This window comes from Telmatherina bonti (assembly GCF_933228915.1).
Source record: "Telmatherina bonti genome assembly, chromosome: 23".
NCBI lineage: Eukaryota > Metazoa > Chordata > Actinopteri > Atheriniformes > Telmatherinidae > Telmatherina > Telmatherina bonti.
In genome coordinates, this window is record NC_136632.1 from 4,609,602 (window position 1) to 4,628,555 (window position 18,954).

At 43.7% G+C, this 18,954-nt stretch overlaps 1 protein-coding gene across 3 annotated transcripts in view; it reads left to right on the top strand.

Annotated features, from left to right (window-relative positions):
* acss3 (acyl-CoA synthetase short chain family member 3) overlaps positions 1 to 18,954 on the top strand; it is a 60,321-nt gene that overhangs the window by 14,637 nt on the left and 26,730 nt on the right. For all 3 annotated transcript variants that reach the window (XR_013771806.1, XR_013771807.1, XM_079263541.1), the window contains 4 exons: positions 2,474 to 2,554; positions 2,641 to 2,736; positions 4,279 to 4,430; positions 12,221 to 12,324. Coding sequence is in view for 1 of the 3 variants with exons in the window: in XM_079263541.1 (XP_079119667.1) it covers positions 2,474 to 2,554; positions 2,641 to 2,736; positions 4,279 to 4,430; positions 12,221 to 12,324 (433 nt within the window). In the remaining 2 variants the exon portion in view is untranslated. The remainder of the gene's footprint in view (positions 1 to 2,473; positions 2,555 to 2,640; positions 2,737 to 4,278; positions 4,431 to 12,220; positions 12,325 to 18,954) is intronic.

The following is an 18,954-nucleotide window of genomic DNA, read 5'->3' on the forward strand; positions in this document are numbered from 1 at the left end:
CCAGGTCTAGGATCAGGTCTATGATCAGGTCTAGGACCAGGTCTAGGATCAGGTCTAAGTTCAGGTCTGGGATCAGGTCTAGGATCAGGTCTATATTCAGGTTTAGAATCAGGTCTAGATTCAGGTCTAGGATCAGGTCTAAATTCAGGTCTAGGACCAGGTCTAGGATCAGGTCTAGGATCAGGTCTATGTTCAGGTCTAGGATCAGGTCTAGGACCAGGTCTAGGTTCAGGTCTAGGATCAGGTCTAGGTTCAGGTCTAGGATGAGGTCTAGGTCCAGGTTTAGGTTCAGGTCTAGGATCAAGTCTAGGATCAGGTCTAGAATCAGGTCTAGGATCAGGTCTAGTTCCAGGTCTAGGATCAGGTCTAGATTTAGGTCTAGATTCAGGTCTAGGATCAGGTCTGGATTCAGGTCTAGGATCAGGACTAAGTTCAGGTCTAAGTTCAGGTCTAGGATCAGCTGTAGGATCAGGTCCTGGATCAGGTATAAGGTCAGGTCTAGGATGAGGTCTAGGACCAGGTCTAGGATGAGGTCTAGGACCAGGTCTAGATTCAGGTCTAGATTCAGGTCTCGATTCATTTCTAGGATCAGGTCTAGGATCAGGTCTGGGATCAGTTCTAGAATCAGGTCTAGGACAAGGTCTAGGGTCAGTTCTAGGATCAGGTCTAAATTCAGGTCTAGGATCAGGTCTAGGATCAGGACTAAGTTCAGGTCTAATTTTTAAGGTCTAATTTCAGGTCTAGGATCCGGTTTAGGTTCAGGTCAAGGATCAGGTCTAGGATCAGGTCTAGGATCGTGTCTAGGTTAAGGTCTAGGTTCAGGTCAAGGATCAGGTCTGGGATCGGGTCTAGATTCAGGTCTAGGTTCTGGTCTAGGATCAGGTCTAGGATCAGGTCAAGATTCAGGTCTAGATTCAGATTTAGGATCAGGTCTAGATTTAAGTCTAGACCCAGGTCTAGGATCAGGTCTAGGACCAGGTCTAGGATCAGGTCTATGATCAGGTCTAGGACCAGGTCTAGGATCAGGTCTAAGTTCAGGTCTGGGATCAGGTCTATATTCAGGTTTAGAATCAGGTCTAGATTCAGGTCTAGGATCAGGTCTAAATCCAGGTCTAGGATCAGGTCTAGGATCAGGTCTAGGATCAGGTCTAGGACCAGGTCTAGGTTCAGGTCTAGGATCAGGTCTAGATTCAGGTCTAGGATGAGGTCTAGGTCCAGGTTTAGGTTCAGGTCTAGGATCAAGTCTAGGATCAGGTCTAGGATCAGGTCTAGAATCAGGTCTAGGATCAGGTCTAGTTCCAGGTCTAGGATCAGGTCTAGATTTAGGTCTAGATTCAGGTCTAGGATCAGGTCTGGATTCAGGTCTAGGATCAGGTCTAAGTTCAGGTCTAAGTTCAGGTCTAGGATCAGGTCTAGGACCAGGTCTAGAATCAGGTCTAGGACAAGGTCTAGGGTCAGTTCTAGGATCAGGTCTAAATTCAGGTCTAGGATCAGGTCTAGGATCAGGTCTAGGATCAGGACTAAGTTCAGGTCTAAGTTCTGGTCTAATTTTTAAGGTCTAATTTCAGGTCTAGGATCAGGACTTTCCATCATCAGTCCAACATCTTGAAAGATAAAAGCAACTCTAGTTGGAAATCAATCTTGTGACGCTGCAGAAGCTTCTAGAAGCAACGACTCAGAGGATGCAGCTGTAGTTTGATATGATCCAGCCAGATGTAAGAATGTGCGACTTTTTCTGTGGATAGTCGGTGTATGTATGTGTGGATCACCTGGGTTTTTACTGACATGCAGGAAGATATCATGTCAGTAACCTGTTAAGATCGTTTATTTACTAGGACCAGGTCTAGATTCAGGTCTAGGATCAGGTCTAGGACCAGGTCTACTGTTTTTTAGTCTCATGTAAGCAAGTTTATGTCGACAATCTAAAGCATTTACTGAGGTTTGTTTTCACTTTCACTGCAACATTCCTTCTTTTTCACACTTCCTAGTCCATTTTCTGTCTAGACGGCGCCACCGTGACAGATAAAAACAGAATATTTCCGCAGCAGCAGGAGTCGGTTGCGGGAGAATTTCCTGCAGGCTTTTGCAAATGAGAAATGTTTGACTCCTTTCAAATAGAAAAAAGTGAACTTTGCAAACAGGTATGATAATACAAGCTCCTGCAGGCGAGCCCTTGGGCCTAATGCCGCCGCTGATGTCGGCAGCTTTTTTCTCTCTGATAGACTCTGAACTCATTGAGTTGTTGCTGCAGGTGGACTGTAACTCTGAGTTCTGGCAGACACCAGGACTTCGGGGCACGCCGCTCTGCCAGGATTTATTAGTTAATAGAGCTGTCACAAAGCTTGACACATATATGTTTCAGAAGCAGCCATTCAGATAAAAACACAATCTCCTTCAGCATGTCTGAAAGTGACTTCTTTGCTTTGTGGAGTAGCTGTCAGCAGTCTGACGTGTTTCCTATCTCGTCCCGCAGGGCATTGTGCGAGACACCGCTGGCTACGCCGTCATGCTGAAATGGACCATGTCAAATATTTATGGACTCAGTCCCGGAGATGTAAGACGATAAAGCAAGCTTTAAAGCGTGTTGAAGTTTTCTCAGGACAATGTTTGTTCAGTTCTGCTTTATTATCACTGATGCAGGTTTGGTGGGCAGCATCGGATCTGGGCTGGGTCGTCGGCCATTCCTACATCTGCTACGCTCCTTTGCTCCATGGTAACAGCACCATTCTCTACGAGGTACGTCTCTGTCCACGAAGTGTGTGAACAAACCGCAGCAGGAGAACAAAATGTCTTGTTGCTTTTGTTTTGTGTGACTGATCCCAGCCGTTCTGTCACGTGCACGCGCTCACCGCAGGGTAAAGTCTCCGGTCCAAAAGCGTGTCGCACCAACAGAACCGTTTCTAGATTAGATGCGAGTCTCTCCAGCTGCTGCTGGATGTTGATGCCCGTCAGGGAAATGTCATCACTGGATGTTCTGTTGGACTCAGTCCTCCATTAGAACCAGAACCAGGGGGTAAAACCTCCATCAGAACCAGAACCAGGGGGTAAAACCTCCATCAGAACCAGAACCAGGGGGTAAAACCTCCATCAGAACCAGAACCAGGAAGGAAAACCTCCATCAGAACCAGAACCAGGAAGGAAAACCTCCATCAGAACCAGAACCAGGGGGTAAAACCTCCATCAGAACCAGAACCAGGGGGTAAAACCTCCATCAGAACCAGAACCAGGGGGTAAAACCTCCATCAGAACCAGGGGGGAAAACCTCCATCATAACCAGAACCTGGAAGGAAAACCTCCATCAGAACCAGAACCAGGGGGTAAAACCTCCATCAGAACCAGAACCAGGGAGTAAAACCTCCATTAGAACCAGAACCAGGGGGTAAAACCTCCATCAGAACCAGAACCAGGGGGTAAAACCTCCATCAGAACCAGAACCAGGGAGTAAAACCTCCATCAGAACCAGAACCAGGGAGGAAAACCTCCATCAGGACCAGAACCAGGAAGGAAAACCTCCATCAGGACCAGAACCAGGAAGGAAAACCTCCATCAGAACCATAACCAGGATGGAGAAGCTGCATCAGAACCAGGATGGAGAAGCTGTATCAGAACCAGGATGGAGAAGCTGCATCAGAACCAGGATGGAGAAGCTGTATCAGAACCAGGGTGGAGAAGCTGTATCAGAACCAGGATGGAGAAGCTGCATCAGAACCAGGGTGGAGAAGCTGCATCAGAACCAGGATGGAGAAGCTGTATCAGAACCAGGATGGAGAAGCTGCATCAGAACCAGGGTGGAGAAGCTGTATCAGAACCAGGATGGAGAAGCTGTATCAGAACCAGGATGGAGAAGCTGCATCAGAACCAGGGTGGAGAAGCTGTATCAGAACCAGGATGGAGAAGCTGCATCAGAACCAGGGTGGAGAAGCTGCATCAGAACCAGGATGGAGAAGCTGCATCAGAACCAGGGTGGAGAAGCTGCATCAGAACCAGGATGGAGAAGCTGCATCAGGATCAGAACCGTTGCTGTCTAGAAGGTGAAGGACATGTCCTGGTGGTCCTGCCTCCTTCAGCAGACACCTCTCTGACACCAGGATGGGATCTAGTCTGTTTCCTGTTCCAGCTCCATGGGGAAATATTCCGGTGATGATTCTGGGCTTCAGCAGCAGTTTCTGGATCAGCTGTCTGCATCAGAGGCAGAAATGATTTACAGATGTGTGGTGCACATGTGGCAGCGCTGCACGCTGCAAAATAACCAGTTGCTGCTGCGCTCTGCGTTCACAGGGGAAGCCTGTAGGAACTCCAGATCCTGGAGCGTTCTTCCGCGTCCTGTCAGAACACGGAGCCTCCTCCATGTTTACAGCGCCCACCGCTATCCGGGCCATTCGCCAGCAGGACCCCCACGCTGCAACTGGGAAGAAATATCCTCTGACCAGGTAAACAAGAGCCCTGATCGAAGCGGTTCCTCTGCTTTGTGGAAGATGGTTGCAAACAACGAGTTAATAAAGAGATGATGGAATGAGCATCTCAGATTATTTAATATTTGTTTTATTAAGCAACCTGCCTTTATTTGTCACATTTTATGCTTTTTCATGGCAGGTAATTGTTTGATTTGGTTTTAACTGTGAGTGAAAAATGAAAGCAAACGCTGGAATTTCTTTCGTTCTTCGTTCATTTAAAGGTGATGTAACGTTAGCTAAAACTCACACAGTCTCTGACTAACAAAGGGATTTTTACAAACTAATTAGCTGGTAACACCAGTCTCCTGTCTCGATTAACCCTTAAGAATTCTAGCTTCTCTCTTTTTTTTATTTTTTTTATTTTTTTTTTACTATTTTTGGTTTGCATGTTTTTATGTGTTTGTTTTTTAATGTAAAAATGAATGTTGATGCACAGCCCATTACTCCCAGTCCGCATGCACACATGATGTTTCCATGCACACATAATGTCTCCATGCAGACGTGATGTTTTCATGTAGACGTGACGTCTCCATGCAGACGTGATGTTTCCATGCAGACGTGATGTTTCCATGCAGACGTGATGTTTCCATGCAGACGTGATGTCTCCATGCAGACGTGATGTCTCCATGCAGACGTGATGTCTCCATGCAGACGTGATGTTTCCATGCAGACGTGATGTTTTCATGTAGACGTGACGTCTCCATGCAGACGTGATGTTTCCATGCAGACGTGATGTCTCCATGCAGACGTGATGTCTCCATGCAGACGTGATGTCTCCATGCAGACGTGATGTCTCCATGCAGACGTGATGTCTCCATGCAGACGTGATGTCTCCATGCAGACGTGATGTTTCCATGCAGACGTGATGTTTCCATGCAGACGTGATGTTTCCATGCAGACGTGATGTTTCCATGCAGACTTGATGTTTCCATGCAGACGTGATGTTTCCATGCAGACGTGATGTTTCCATGCAGACGTGATGTCTCCATGCAGACGTGATGTTTCCATGCAGACGTGATGTTTCCATGCAGACGTGATGTTTCCATGCAGACGTGATGTTTCCATGCAGACGTGATGTCTCCATGCAGACGTGATGTTTCCATGCAGACGTGATGTTTCCATGCAGACGTGATGTTTCCATGCAGACTTGATGTTTCCATGCAGACGTGATGTTTCCATGCAGACTTGATGTCTCCATGCAGACGTGATGTTTCCATGCAGACTTGATGTCTCCATGCAGACGTGATGTCTCCATGCAGACGTGATGTTTCCATGCAGACGTGATGTTTCCATGCAGACGTGATGTCTCCATGCAGACGTGATGTCTCCATGCAGACGTGATGTCTCCATGCAGACGTGATGTCTCCTTGCAGGCGTGATGTCTCCATGCAGGCGTGATGTCTCCATGCAGACGTGATGTCTCCATGCAGACGTGATGTCTCCATGCAGACGTGATGTTTCCATGCAGACGTGATGTTTCCATGCAGACGTGATGTTTCCATGCAGACGTGATGTTTCCATGCAGACGTGATGTCTCCATGCAGACGTGATGTCTCCATGCAGACGTGATGTTTCCATGCAGACGTGATGTTTCCATGCAGACGTGATGTCTCCATGCAGACGTGATGTCTCCATGCAGACGTGATGTCTCCATGCAGACGTGATGTCTCCTTGCAGGCGTGATGTCTCCATGCAGACGTGATGTCTCCATGCAGACGTGATGTCTCCATGCAGACGTGATGTTTCCATGCAGACGTGATGTTTCCATGCAGACGTGATGTTTCCATGCAGACGTGATGTTTCCATGCAGACGTGATGTCTCCATGCAGACGTGATGTCTCCATGCAGACGTGATGTCTCCTTGCAGGCGTGATGTCTCCATGCAGGCGTGATGTCTCCATGCAGACGTGATGTCTCCATGCAGACGTGATGTCTCCATGCAGACGTGATGTCTCCATGCAGACGTGATGTTTCCATGCAGACGTGATGTTTCCATGCAGACGTGATGTTTCCATGCAGACGTGATGTTTCCATGCAGACGTGATGTTTCCATGCAGACGTGATGTCTCCATGCAGACGTGATGTCTCCATGCAGACGTGATGTTTCCATGCAGACGTGATGTTTCCATGCAGACGTGATGTTTCCATGCAGACGTGATGTCTCCATGCAGACGTGATGTCTCCATGCAGACGTGATGTCTCCATGCAGACGTGATGTTTCCATGCAGACGTGATGTCTCCATGCAGACGTGATGTTTCCATGCAGACGTGATGTTTCCATGCAGACGTGACGTCTCCATGCAGACGTGATGTTTCCATGCAGACATGATGTCTCCATGCAGAGGTGATGTTTTCATCCTCAGTTATCATATTAAGAGGTTAAAATGATGTCAAGTTAATTTTTAATAGAAATAGCAGCACAAAGACCAACCAGAACTCTGTACAAATAACACACAGATCAATAGTGAGGAAGCCTTTTCTTATCTGCACATCAGTTGTTTTTGCCCACGTTTGTCTGTCTGTCTGTCTGTCTGTCTGTCTGTCTGTCAGCACATCAAAACTACTGGACAGATCTTCATGATGTGTTTCTGAGAACTGTTCTAACTTAGACTCCATTAATCCAGATCAGCATCTGGACTGATTCTTCCTCATTGATAACAAATGAAGACGTAAACATGCAACAAACACCACAATGTAGCCAAGACACTGTGGATTCATGATCAGTGGGTCTGGAATCTGACCATGGATCCAGGACCAGACAGGAGGACCAGAACATTGACTGTGTGGGTAACAGCGGATCATCCTGCTGGAGCTCTGCGCTCAGTGATTTTTTAGTTTATATAAATATTTGCTTTCAGTAGAAAAATGTTGGTATAAAACACACACAACATGAAATATTTAGATATTTTTCTTTAGTTGTTTTAACACTTTTTCCAGTTATTTATGCTTCTGTTTACCTGCTATGCTCATCAGACCAACTCCATCTCAGCTGATCTGTAGCGCCATTTAACGTTATTTTTGTCCGTTTCAGACACACATACTACCTTTTGTACATTTGTTGATCTGTGGCTGCTCCTGATTTGACATTTCAGCTTTCTAAATGATCAAAAGTGTGACGTGAAGCAGCTTCGTGATTATTTCCAGTCAAATTTGAGGTGCTTTCTGGCAACTTAGTGACAAAAAAACATTTTTTTTTCTAATGAAAATGTGATGAATAATAGTGGTATTATGTGTTCTACTGGAGAAACCAAGATGGCACTTTTCTGGAATGCACAACTTATCACATTTCATGCTCTTTACATGTCAACTCAATAGAACTTATTATGGCATTATGAGGATGTTCCCCCCAGCCTGCACTCAGTACTGAGAGGTATCAGTCTGCTACATGGAAACATATAAACGTATAAAACTCTTTTTAAATGTTTCTATGTCTGCTTCTTGTTTTTTAAATGGACCTCGAGTCTGAACAAAGAAAGTAAGAACTCATTGTGGAAATAAACACTACATTTTGTGGCTGGTTTGTGAACCTCCTGGATGGGGTAGAAATGTCTGGAAAACCTTCATAGATGACTTAAAGAGGAAGCTATGATCACATTCACCCCCCACAGTTACACACTGCTGCTCCTGAGAAATGTTTGACGATATAACCGATAGGAGGCTTAATCAGGCATCTATTGGTTAAGATGCAGAAATAATGTGTTAATTATACGTAGTTATTTACCTTATCTGGGGAGTGGACTCTCAGCTGCAGGTTTTCAGAGAGGTTTGAAACACAAGCAGACATATTAAGCATCAGGATGGAGGTCTGCTCAGCCCCTTCCCACCACCCCCATCACTCTGCACCCTAAGCCCGGTCCTCCTGGGTGTTCATCAAGATGGATAACAAACAGCAGCTCAGTCCCAAATTTTACCTGGTTAATTTGCTGTCATGGTCTCCCGTTGGGGTACAGAATGTCTGATATTTGGTCTTTCACAGCGAATGTTTCCATGTTATCATTTTGACCCGCAGCATGGAGGACTCTCTGAGATGATCACATTTGTTAATTGTTTCTACTGGACAAGAAAAATTCTTACTGGAGGCTGTGGTATCAATTTCCCACCTTTATTCTCACCTGCAGACTGAAAGTGCCTCTTGGCAAACAATCATAAAGCAATTCTGAGTGTTGGTGACCTTTGGCCGCAGAGAATAACTCAGTAATTCTGGCGCTGTGTGCTGGTTTTCCTGCCGTTCGAGGCGCCGGGTGCACAATCCATTCTTAAAACGCTGCTTCTGCAGCCTTCCAGTCTTTTCTGCAATCTATTTACTTAATAGTTGTGCTATTTGTCCTCTCAGTTCTGACACCTTCCTGATCACACTCTTGTTTTTTCCGTCCTTGGTTCCTAATGTGTCCTCTGGTCTCGGTGGAGGCAGGTTGCAGAGATTCAGCCTTTCTCTTTGGGACTGATTAAAAACACTACAAAGGCAGGACATGATTTTAATTTTTATTTGGTTATTTTACATTTTAATCTATCCTAAAGAGGTGGTTTCCAATAAAACGCCAACATAAATGAAAACTGCTCATTACAGTTGCTATCAATTCTCATATGCTTGTTTACCATATGGATGAAAGGAGAAAATAGTCTCTCTTGTAAAGCATTGTGTGACAGTAATAAATCCTCATTTATTCTCTGCTATTTGCCCCCACCCCCCTAAAACCCCAACTATCATGTCCTTACCACCAGTTCTGATGAGGGCAGTAAAACCTTTAAAAGCTTTTAGCTCTACAAACCAAACACGCAGAAGAGCCGACGCTGCCAGTGCAATTTATTGACACATATACGTCTTCATGAGCTTGTGAAGTTGTAAACGCCGTCATCAGCGTGATTGAGCCGTATCACTTGTTACCATGGTTGCAGGAGAGTGTGGCTGCAGTGCAGCTTGTGCTGGAAGACGTGCTTTCCCAGAGTGTAGCATGACAGACGGGGCAGACACTCTGTCAGCAGTATTTTAGGGAAGATAAAAGTGACTGTCTGCTGAGAGCGTCTGTCACAAACAAGTGAAAAAGTGACTCTGCTGGACTGTGTTGTGGATTACCACACAACGCAGGTTCACTTCCACGGTGAGGTGTGGAGCTTCTTTCCAGCTTTTTCCCATGTGTGCACTCACCAGGCCCACCTTGTCAGGTTCTTGTCAACACAAATAGCTATTTAGCAATTACCATGGCAACAACTCAGCTCAGGTGATGTGTCTGATGTGAGATGTTAGGTTCAGACGGTTGGGGTTTCTGAGGATGCTTTCCACAGCACAGGAACTCTGATCCGACTTGGGTTGGTGCTGAAGAATCCAACATAGTTGTTCTGAGCAGGTCTGATACCATCTGGACCTGCAGCCTTGTTCTGGTTCATTTTTCTCAATATCTTTTCTGGGACGATGTGTTCGGTAACTTTCCTAACTCCTCATTCTTTTTAAAGCAGAGCACAGATGTTGACAGTAATTATTACTGACTCAGCTGGTGGAGTAGCCAGATCATCGCCCTCCCACCACAGATTCTCAGCTCAAAATGACGGCTTGAATTCCAGCTTGCACTTCCTTTGATCCGCTCAGAAAACCTGCACCCCACAGAGAATCCTAATCCTGTGTTTGGTGGGAATTTAATGGGTTTTTGCTGGAACATAATGCACCTTTCAGATGCATGAGGCAGACATTTGATATTTTCCTTTGTTTGACATGAGGGATGCTAAACCTTTCTGTCTCGTTGGTTTGATCTTGACTTACTTTCATGCACTTCATGCAGTCCAGAAATAAACTGAAAAATGCTTCTTAGAACATGCAAACGTGAGTCAGATAACTTATACGGTAATATTGTGTGCATTTTCTGATGAAGCTTTCTTCAGAAATAGCCATTAGAATGCTCCAAAACATTTTATTTATGGATCACATTATCCCTTACACAAGGCTAAATGCCCCAAATCTACATCTTTTACAGAGATAATGCTAAATTCAGAATTTTGTTATGATGTGTGTACTGACTTTGTCTTTTATGTGTTAAAATTAAAAGATGCTAATTTCACAGATTTATTTCTGCATTGATGGTTTCAGTTTGACAGCCCTGATTAAAAATCCATAATTTATTTGATGAATGTAGGTTGTATATGTTTTTTTTTTTTTTTTTTTTCCTTTTTTTCTTTTTGCATATGACCCCATGAAATTATCTAACAACCCCCGTGAAGGTCACAAAGCCCCAGTTTGAGAGGCAGAGCAGAAGGGCTGAAGACCCCTGGTGTATACCTGTTTCATGCATGCATTATTAAATGAATAAATAAAAAGATGAATGGAAAATACAGCACATAACAAAACAAACCGGGATTATTTCAGGTTTCCTTTCTACTTTTAAGAATATTCTAATATGTAAACAGTAAACCAGACCTGGCCATGTCTCCCTGCCAGTCTTTTTAAGTGTTTATGTCCCTCTTCACCCTCCAAAGATACAAACCTGAGGGAACATTGGAGATTTTGTCAGGAAAGATTCTTCACATTGTTGGGGGAAAAAAAAAAAGAGTTGAAAAGCTGCTTCAGTCACGCTGATGGTTAGGGGTGTGCAGACTTGAATATGGAGTTTAAGATATTCTCTGACATTAAAAACTATTCTGGGAGAAGTTGTCACCCTTAGACATCACAGATGTTTCCATTTCATTCAACTCAGTTTCACAACACAAGTCTTACATTTAGGAGAACTCTTGTAGCACACAAGTAAATAAGCTGCTGAAGTTGTTAAAATGATCAGATCCCTGAGGCACAAGCGTTATTTTAAAAAGTTTTTAGACCTCATTTGGCTGTAATATTGAAGTGAAAAAACTCTAAGGGCTCCAGGGATTCTTTCAGTATTAGGGTTGTTTGGACTTTACTGTCTGAATTTCATGTCAGATTCTGTCCAGCTGTTTGTTTATACGCAACTGTCTCGCTTTCCTGCATATCTGGACAAGTGTTTGCCTTCCAATAGACTTAGATGTCAACCTCAGATTGTTTCAGATGAGATGCATAAAAAGGTATCTGGTGCCTGTGTGAGCGGCTGCTTGCATTCATATTAAATTTGTATGGAAGATGATTATCAATTAGGGATACACAAACATGAAAATTTTGGCTGATACCAATATTTGATATTAGTATTGTGATTAAAGCTGATACTGTGTGGAATATCTGTTTTTCTTAACGTTAAGATCAAATTCTGTACAAAATGAAAGGTAGCGTTAGCAGCGTTAGCTTCCTGATATTGTTTGAGGACTTCTGGATGGTAGTTTTTCAGGTGAAATATCAAATTGTTGGTGTTTATTGATTTGACGCAGCTCTCATAAGTTCGACTTTGTAAGAATTGCATTCTGTGTATCTTTGTTTGGCACCGTGAACAACGACCACACTCCTGCATTGCTTCTTCAGTTAAACACCCCACATGGCTGTGCTGCATTGCCTTCATGCCGCATGCCCAAACAAACACCATGTGTGCATGTGTACATACACATAAATAGCCAGAACCAGCTAAATATAAAGGTTGTTAATATCAACCCTAATTTTGCTTATTGGACCGATACTGATATGTTAAAATAGACTAACATCTGCTGATACAGATATAAATGCGGATGAATCATGCATCCGTATTGTCGCAATTATTGTGGAAAAATCCCAAAAATAAAACGTGGCTGGTAATGTGAACATGTTCATAAAAGGTAAGAATAAAATAAAATACCTGATTCCTTTCAGAGATGAACCAAGTGTTTTGTGCTTTTTGCAGGTTGCAGACTTTATTTCTGGCAGGAGAGCGATGTGACGTGGAGACACTGGAATGGGCAAAGAAGAGCTTTGGGGTTCCTGTTCTGGATCACTGGTGGCAGACTGGTAGGAAAAAATTCAGCAAGACTTTCAACTATTTGACCTTAGTTAAATTACTTCTGTTAACATAGTTCCAGTTTACAACATATGTCATCTCAAAGCACTTCAGATAGAGAATAAATAAGTCAAATTAAGCTGTTTCGGTTCTGTTCATCCATTTCCATACTTGCTTTATATCATCCTGGGTCTTGGGTGGCTTCATGAAAGGACCAGTATTGAGACATGCATGGTCAGAAGACCTAGCATGCACTCCTAACAATCAGTTGTCCAACTGCATGAGGAGAAGGTTCAACATCTAGCTGGGAATTAAACCAGACATTTACTTCTGTTGAGGCGACACTACTAACCAGTAAAGCACCATGCTGCTTCGTTCTGATCCAGGCCTTGGTGATGGTGTCATTTAAAGGTACAGTGTCTAAAAAATACTGACATCTAGTGGTCAAGATGCGAATAGAATTGACTTTGAAGACCAAGCACAGCAGTGAATGGATGGTGGTCATCTATGGCCAAAATCTTCCTGATATAAACACCTATTTATCTGTGAGTGGATCCGGTAATCTCATGTGCAGCGATTACTGCAGTAGCCGGAACTACTTCACATGTGTACACGTATACTGTCTTTGTCAATGGTCCTTTTAAGCCTTTATCAGGCAAGTGACTATTTTTGATCTCTTTGTTTTCTTTCATTTTCAGCATAAAACAAATAAAAAAAAAAATCCAATAACAGAATGGAGGTCTTGGTTCATACCAGAAGGACAATTTTAGTTTAAAATTTCTAATTTCAACGTATTTCATTGAGTGCCCTATAAAGGGTTAAGACGTTACCAAACGGTGCTCCAGCCCCTGACAAACACAGCGGCTACTGCAGTTTTACAGCTCAATGGTTTCACTTCACACAGTTTTCTGTCCATCTAGAGACACCGTAGTAACAATGGAGCAAATATGGTAGCTGCCATGTATGTGGATATTAATGGGTCAATCTGAAGGAAAATAAAACAAGAGTTCATTTACTAAGTGATTAGATACCAGTAGAAAGTGTTTTTTTTTATTGTGTCTGTCATTGACCTTTGCTTTCTGTTCTCACATTGAACCTTTAAAAGCCTCATATCTATAGCAGATAACACAGAATGTAACAAACATGGCATAGAGAGGTGCATTGTGGGAGGTCTAGTCCTTCTAGTACCATCACAAAAGGGACTGTGCAGTCAACTGAGTCAGACTCATATTTAGACCTTAGGAAAAAGGTAAAGTTTTAATGCTAATTTCGGTGGAAAATATGGCGTTTGCTTCTAAAATCAGGAGCTAGTTCCACAGGAGAGGCCTGCTGACCAACACCTCTGCCTGTCATGACTCAAGCCCGATGGAGGACTCATCAGCTGATCCAAGACAAGATGGTTTATTGACAAAGTCCAAACTGGGAAGGCTGGTGTGGGCTCGGTACCACAGAGCTGACGTTTCCTAATGGTCTGACAATGAGTGGCTGCAGAAACCAGGTTTTAATGTGGAGAGCTTGACGAGGTGAAGAGGGACAGGTGTGCAATCCCATCAGGCATAGCTGCAGGCAGAGAGGGAGGACAAGTGGAGCAGGGACATACTGCAGGGGACGCCGGGAAGGCGGCACATGACACTGCCTCCAATGCTACATTTAGAAACTACAAGAATCACTTATCTAACTGTATTTTAGTTTCAGTCAACCTTTTTGACTCCCCATGAGATGGATCAATAATCTATTCCACATTTTATTTGTCCACTGAGTTAAAGTTGACTTGGAGTCATGCAAAACATCACCGAAGCCGTGAAACGTGTTCTCATTATGAAGCATTTCCAGGAGGTTTTTAGGGATAAAATGGTGATGACTGTTTCAACCCACCAGTTCTTGTCCGACACCTCTACAGATATGGCCGACTAAACCTGTGGTGGAAACATTATAAAAGGTTAAAATGAGACAACAGAACAAAACTGACTGCTTACTTATGCTGGTCATGCTCCCCAGCAAGGCTTGCGATTGGTTTTTACTTTTCATTTAGTTCACTTTTTAATTGGCTCTGCTCCTTATTGGATGCTTAGTGGGATGTGAGGGCCAAAATGATGTGGTGGGAGAAGAGGGAAATGGGAGAAAACAGTCAGTTCAGGTGTGGACGGTCAAACTAAAGCCTGCTTTTATTAAGACAACGTAATGACCAACCTTAAGTGTCTCATTAAAACTTTCTTGCCAGAAGCTTAATGAGCTGAAGGGGATCCATATAAATAAAGAAAGCCTATTGCATAAAAACAGTTTGAACTAATTATATGGATTTTTCACTTAAGGATGATTAAAATAATTTGTGATCACCCAGCTTTGGGGGGAGGCTGACTTTCTTCTGAATTTGGCTGCTTAAAAATTCCACGTCGTCGCGCTGGATCGCATCATTGCAGCTCAGATTAATTATTGCCGCGGTCATTTTAACGGCTTGTTTTTGTCATGAAACCAGGCTGCAGCTGTCGCTGCACATGGAAGAGTTTACGGGGGTTGATCTGTTCTCCCGTCTGCGTCTTCCAGGTACTCGTTATACTCGACGGCTGCTGTGAAGAAGACGTATCATTAAAATCTTGGTGTCACAGCTTCTCTCCTCTCAGGCCTTCTTCTCCATCGATTCCTGAATAGGAAAGTGACTTGTCTCAGAGCAAAGGTGTAAATCCAGCCAGCATGCCGTCATGTTAATCACCCCCACGCACCCCAGCTTGATTGCTTTTCTCCTCGTAACTCTGAGCTCTGATAAATGTGTCGGCTATAGCAGAAGAGCACAATTGGATGCCTCTTTGTTTTACAATATCCTGCTTGCGTGGACAGCAGATCGATGCTGGATGGGGCGACATATCTGTGTTAAATATGGAATCAATACTGTTGTTGGATCGTTGGAATGCCATCGACCAGCCGAAGCACCTCCCATCTGCGTGCAGATTAGCCCACTTGGCTCATTGGTTTCTCCAGGACAGACTGAACAAAGCTCGATATTACAGAAATGTGATTCATACAGCAGCTCTGGAGTTCATGTTGTGGATAAAGCGAAGAGGAACACAGATGCAAAGACTTCTGCCTTCCACGGTGTTGTGGATGTTAGTTTTAGTGGGTTCAGAGCTGCGCTTTTTGACCTCTGCCTTTTGTTATGTCCACTGACAGCTGCAGAACATCTGTAGAGGGCAGCTGGCTGGTAGATGTGCATCACGTGCCTTTTATTAATAAATACATGATTAAAAAAGACGAGTAATCTCAGGCAGATTCTAAAACTAAATAATGCTAACAAAAACAATGGTATGTTAATATATTCACTGCATTGCTTGCTTGTCTCCTGTTGGTCCTGTGGTGGACTGGCAACCTGTCCAGGATGTATGTTGGTACTATTATTCTTCCTCCTTTTGCTCCATATTGACATGAAGCAACAAATGGTTTGTGGACAAACTGCTGGATATCATGGATAATGTCCGCCATCTTCTGCACACCGACCATCATCAGCAACCAGAGGAGCCTGTTTGGTCATAGACTGATCCTTCCTAAGTGTAGGACCAACAGGCTCAAAAACGTCTTTGTCCATCGTGCCATCACACTCTACAGCTCCTCACTTTGGGGGATGAGGACATAGAGTGGGGGAGGGGTGTTTAAATTTTATTTTTATATTTGTTCTTTTTTTTTTATCTGCATGCTACTTTTCTTTTTGCTGCTGGAAATTTGAATTTCCCTGCGGGAGTCATCTCAAAGGGATCAATGAAGTCAAGTCTGAAGCAACACACTTGCTGCAGCTGTACACCCATGAACTCACCGTCATGGTGGAGATGATGTGAGCTTTGTGACATGGTGCATCATCCTGCCTGAAGTTTCCATCAGAAGATGCTACACTGTGCTCAGAAAGGGATGGACATGGTCAGCAGCAGGACTCAGGTAGGCTGTGCTGGTTAAACCTTGTCATTCCACCAGCAGCAGCCTGAAGCGGTGATCCTGACGGCAGGATGGATCCATGTTGTCATGATGTTTCCAGCAGATTCTGATCCTACCATGTGAATGTGGAGCTGAACTGGAGACTCATCAGACCAGCAACGTTTCTCCATCTTCTATTGTCCAGTTCTGGTGAGTCTGTGTGAATTGTAGCCTCAGTTTCCTGTTCTTACTGACAGGAGGAACCCGCTGTGGTCTTCTGCTGCTGGAGACCATCTGCTTCCAGGCTGGACGGGTTCAGAGGTGATGTTCTGCAGATCTTGGTTGGAACCAGTGCTTACTGGACTTCCTGTTGTCTTTCCATCATCTCCAACCAGTCTGACCATTCTTATTCTAGATAAATTTTGCTCCATATTGACATGATAGTGTCTAAGTGGACAGGTTGTATCCAGGATTTCATGTTTTTTATACACAAGTCAGATCTTACCATCGAGCGCTGCAGCTAAAAGAAGAGACGCTCGCTGGACATTTTCTCTTCTTCTCTGCAAACCCTGGAAATGGTTGTGAGTTAAAATCCCAGTAAATACTCAGACCAGCAACATAACACGTTTAAAGCCACTTAAGGTGCATTCACATCAGGATAATCCGCTAGACTCGATCTGATTGGGGACTCGGCTCAGCTGTAAGGGGGCGTATCCATGCGGACCCAGACCGTGTTCACGCTGCACTTTGGTCAAACCAGTCAAACCATTAGAATAATATCTCCCCATTCCCACCAGAGGTGGCGCTGCACTAGAATTTAGCAGAAGAGAGGACAAGACCGGCCATGGAGATTTACCCACAATGCAACGCTACGCCACATGCAGGGAAGGACTTGTTTTTTGTAGTCCACTTCCTGTATTTGGCCCGCTTCAAACGGGCCAGGACCTGTGTTTGTTTGTGGACCGAGTCCACTTCTTTGGTTCGAATCAGAATTTGTTTGGTGCGTTCACATTTCCCCAAACGAAGCGACTTTCAGAGCAAACGGACTCGGATTTGGATAAATACCATTGATGTGAATGTGTCCTTAATCTTCCTTCTTCATCATTCTGATGCTTAGTTTGAACTTCAGCAAGTCTTCTTCATCATGTCTACAAGCTGCCATGTGATTGGCTGATTAACAAACTGCTGAACAGGTGATAAGTATTGATCAAACAGTAATGCAATAATCACTTATCAGACATTTAAATGAAGAACATGTGGAATTGTTTCCTTTCATTGTCTTTTAAAAACAAAAATGTCTGGTTGCAGTTTAATGAGGTCAAATTGTACAAGTTATTATAACTAAGTTGCAGAAAAGTTTGGTTTAAGACTTAGAAAGGAGTTTATTTCTTCAGTTTTCTTCAGTGTGATGTGAAAAGTTCGACAAAAGGGATATTGCTCAGTATTTTTGTTCATAGAATAGATTCTCATTTAAATGTTTATCTCAGGAAGAAAATTAGACGAGGATATTTGAGGGTTTTTTGTGATTTAATAGAAAAGGAAGTGATTGTGTTAAATGAGCTGTGATAATGTCTCTGATCAGTCACTGGAACCTGAATCCAGTTGAAATCTTATCATGGCCCTTAGTATTTAAAAAAAATCTTTATATTTAAGGTCCTTGGAGCAACTCAACTTTATCTATTCTGTACTTCCAAAGCAACGCTTAAGGATCAGACAGCAGGCGGCGTTCCAGATCTGCCTGTTATCCTGGTTTTGCTAGGAACAGTCTCCTACTTTGGTGGATGGTGTAGAAATAAACGACTTGGTCTACTGATGAGTCATGTCCTTGGTAATGACCATCCAACCTGAGAGCTGGGACGCAGACACACACTGATAATTACGGTATATTGACTTATGCCTGTAGAAAGTGAACATTAAGCAGGGTGCAGAAGTACTACGATGGGCATAAACGTCCTCTTTGTGCGTAAACTGTTCTCCTGTTGCGTGTGAAGCTGTTACTGTTCTTATCAGCTGTGTGGGAGTTGAAGGACTGGAAAAGGTAACGGAGCACACAGCCAAACACAGGATTAGGACATTTAAGCTGCTGTGTGATTCAACTACTCTGCTGCATGGCAGATTTCTCTGAATGCTGTTGTTGGTTACTGGTTTAGAACTTCAACCAAGCTGCAGATGATCCGCATCTTCTTCTCTGCAGCCTCGGTGTCGGAGATATTTTCATTCCAATGAGCAGAGGGTTGCTTACATCATAGTTCTGCCACTTCCACACATGCACCAGAGCAGAATCCTAACCCATTTTGTAGCTGTATGAGCCAAGTGATTTATTGAGTTTGAAGGAAAACCTCTGGCACCCCCCTGATTTCAGTCTGGATGTGTAAATCCCATTGGCTTCTTCACTCCCTGCTAAACACAAAAACTGGCAGCAGGCAGCCAGCGCTGTAATCCAAATGTGTTCACCACTTTTTCATGGTAGAGTGGGTCACTCCCCCATCTCGCCTGCTTTCTCTTCGTTTGTCAGACCCCATTTGGATTGAGAGAAATGTGAGAGTAAAGCGCTACCACTATGCTGTCAAAAACAGAGGTTATTCAGTGCACAGTAAATCAGAATATTTCAGATGGTTTTGAGTTAATTCCTAGCTAGAAAAGCAAGAAGTTGCAACACACACCTGCCCGTTTATCTCTCTGTGCTGTCCTTTTTGTTAACAATTTGTTATCATCTTTACAAAAGCAGAGCCGACCTATTTCGG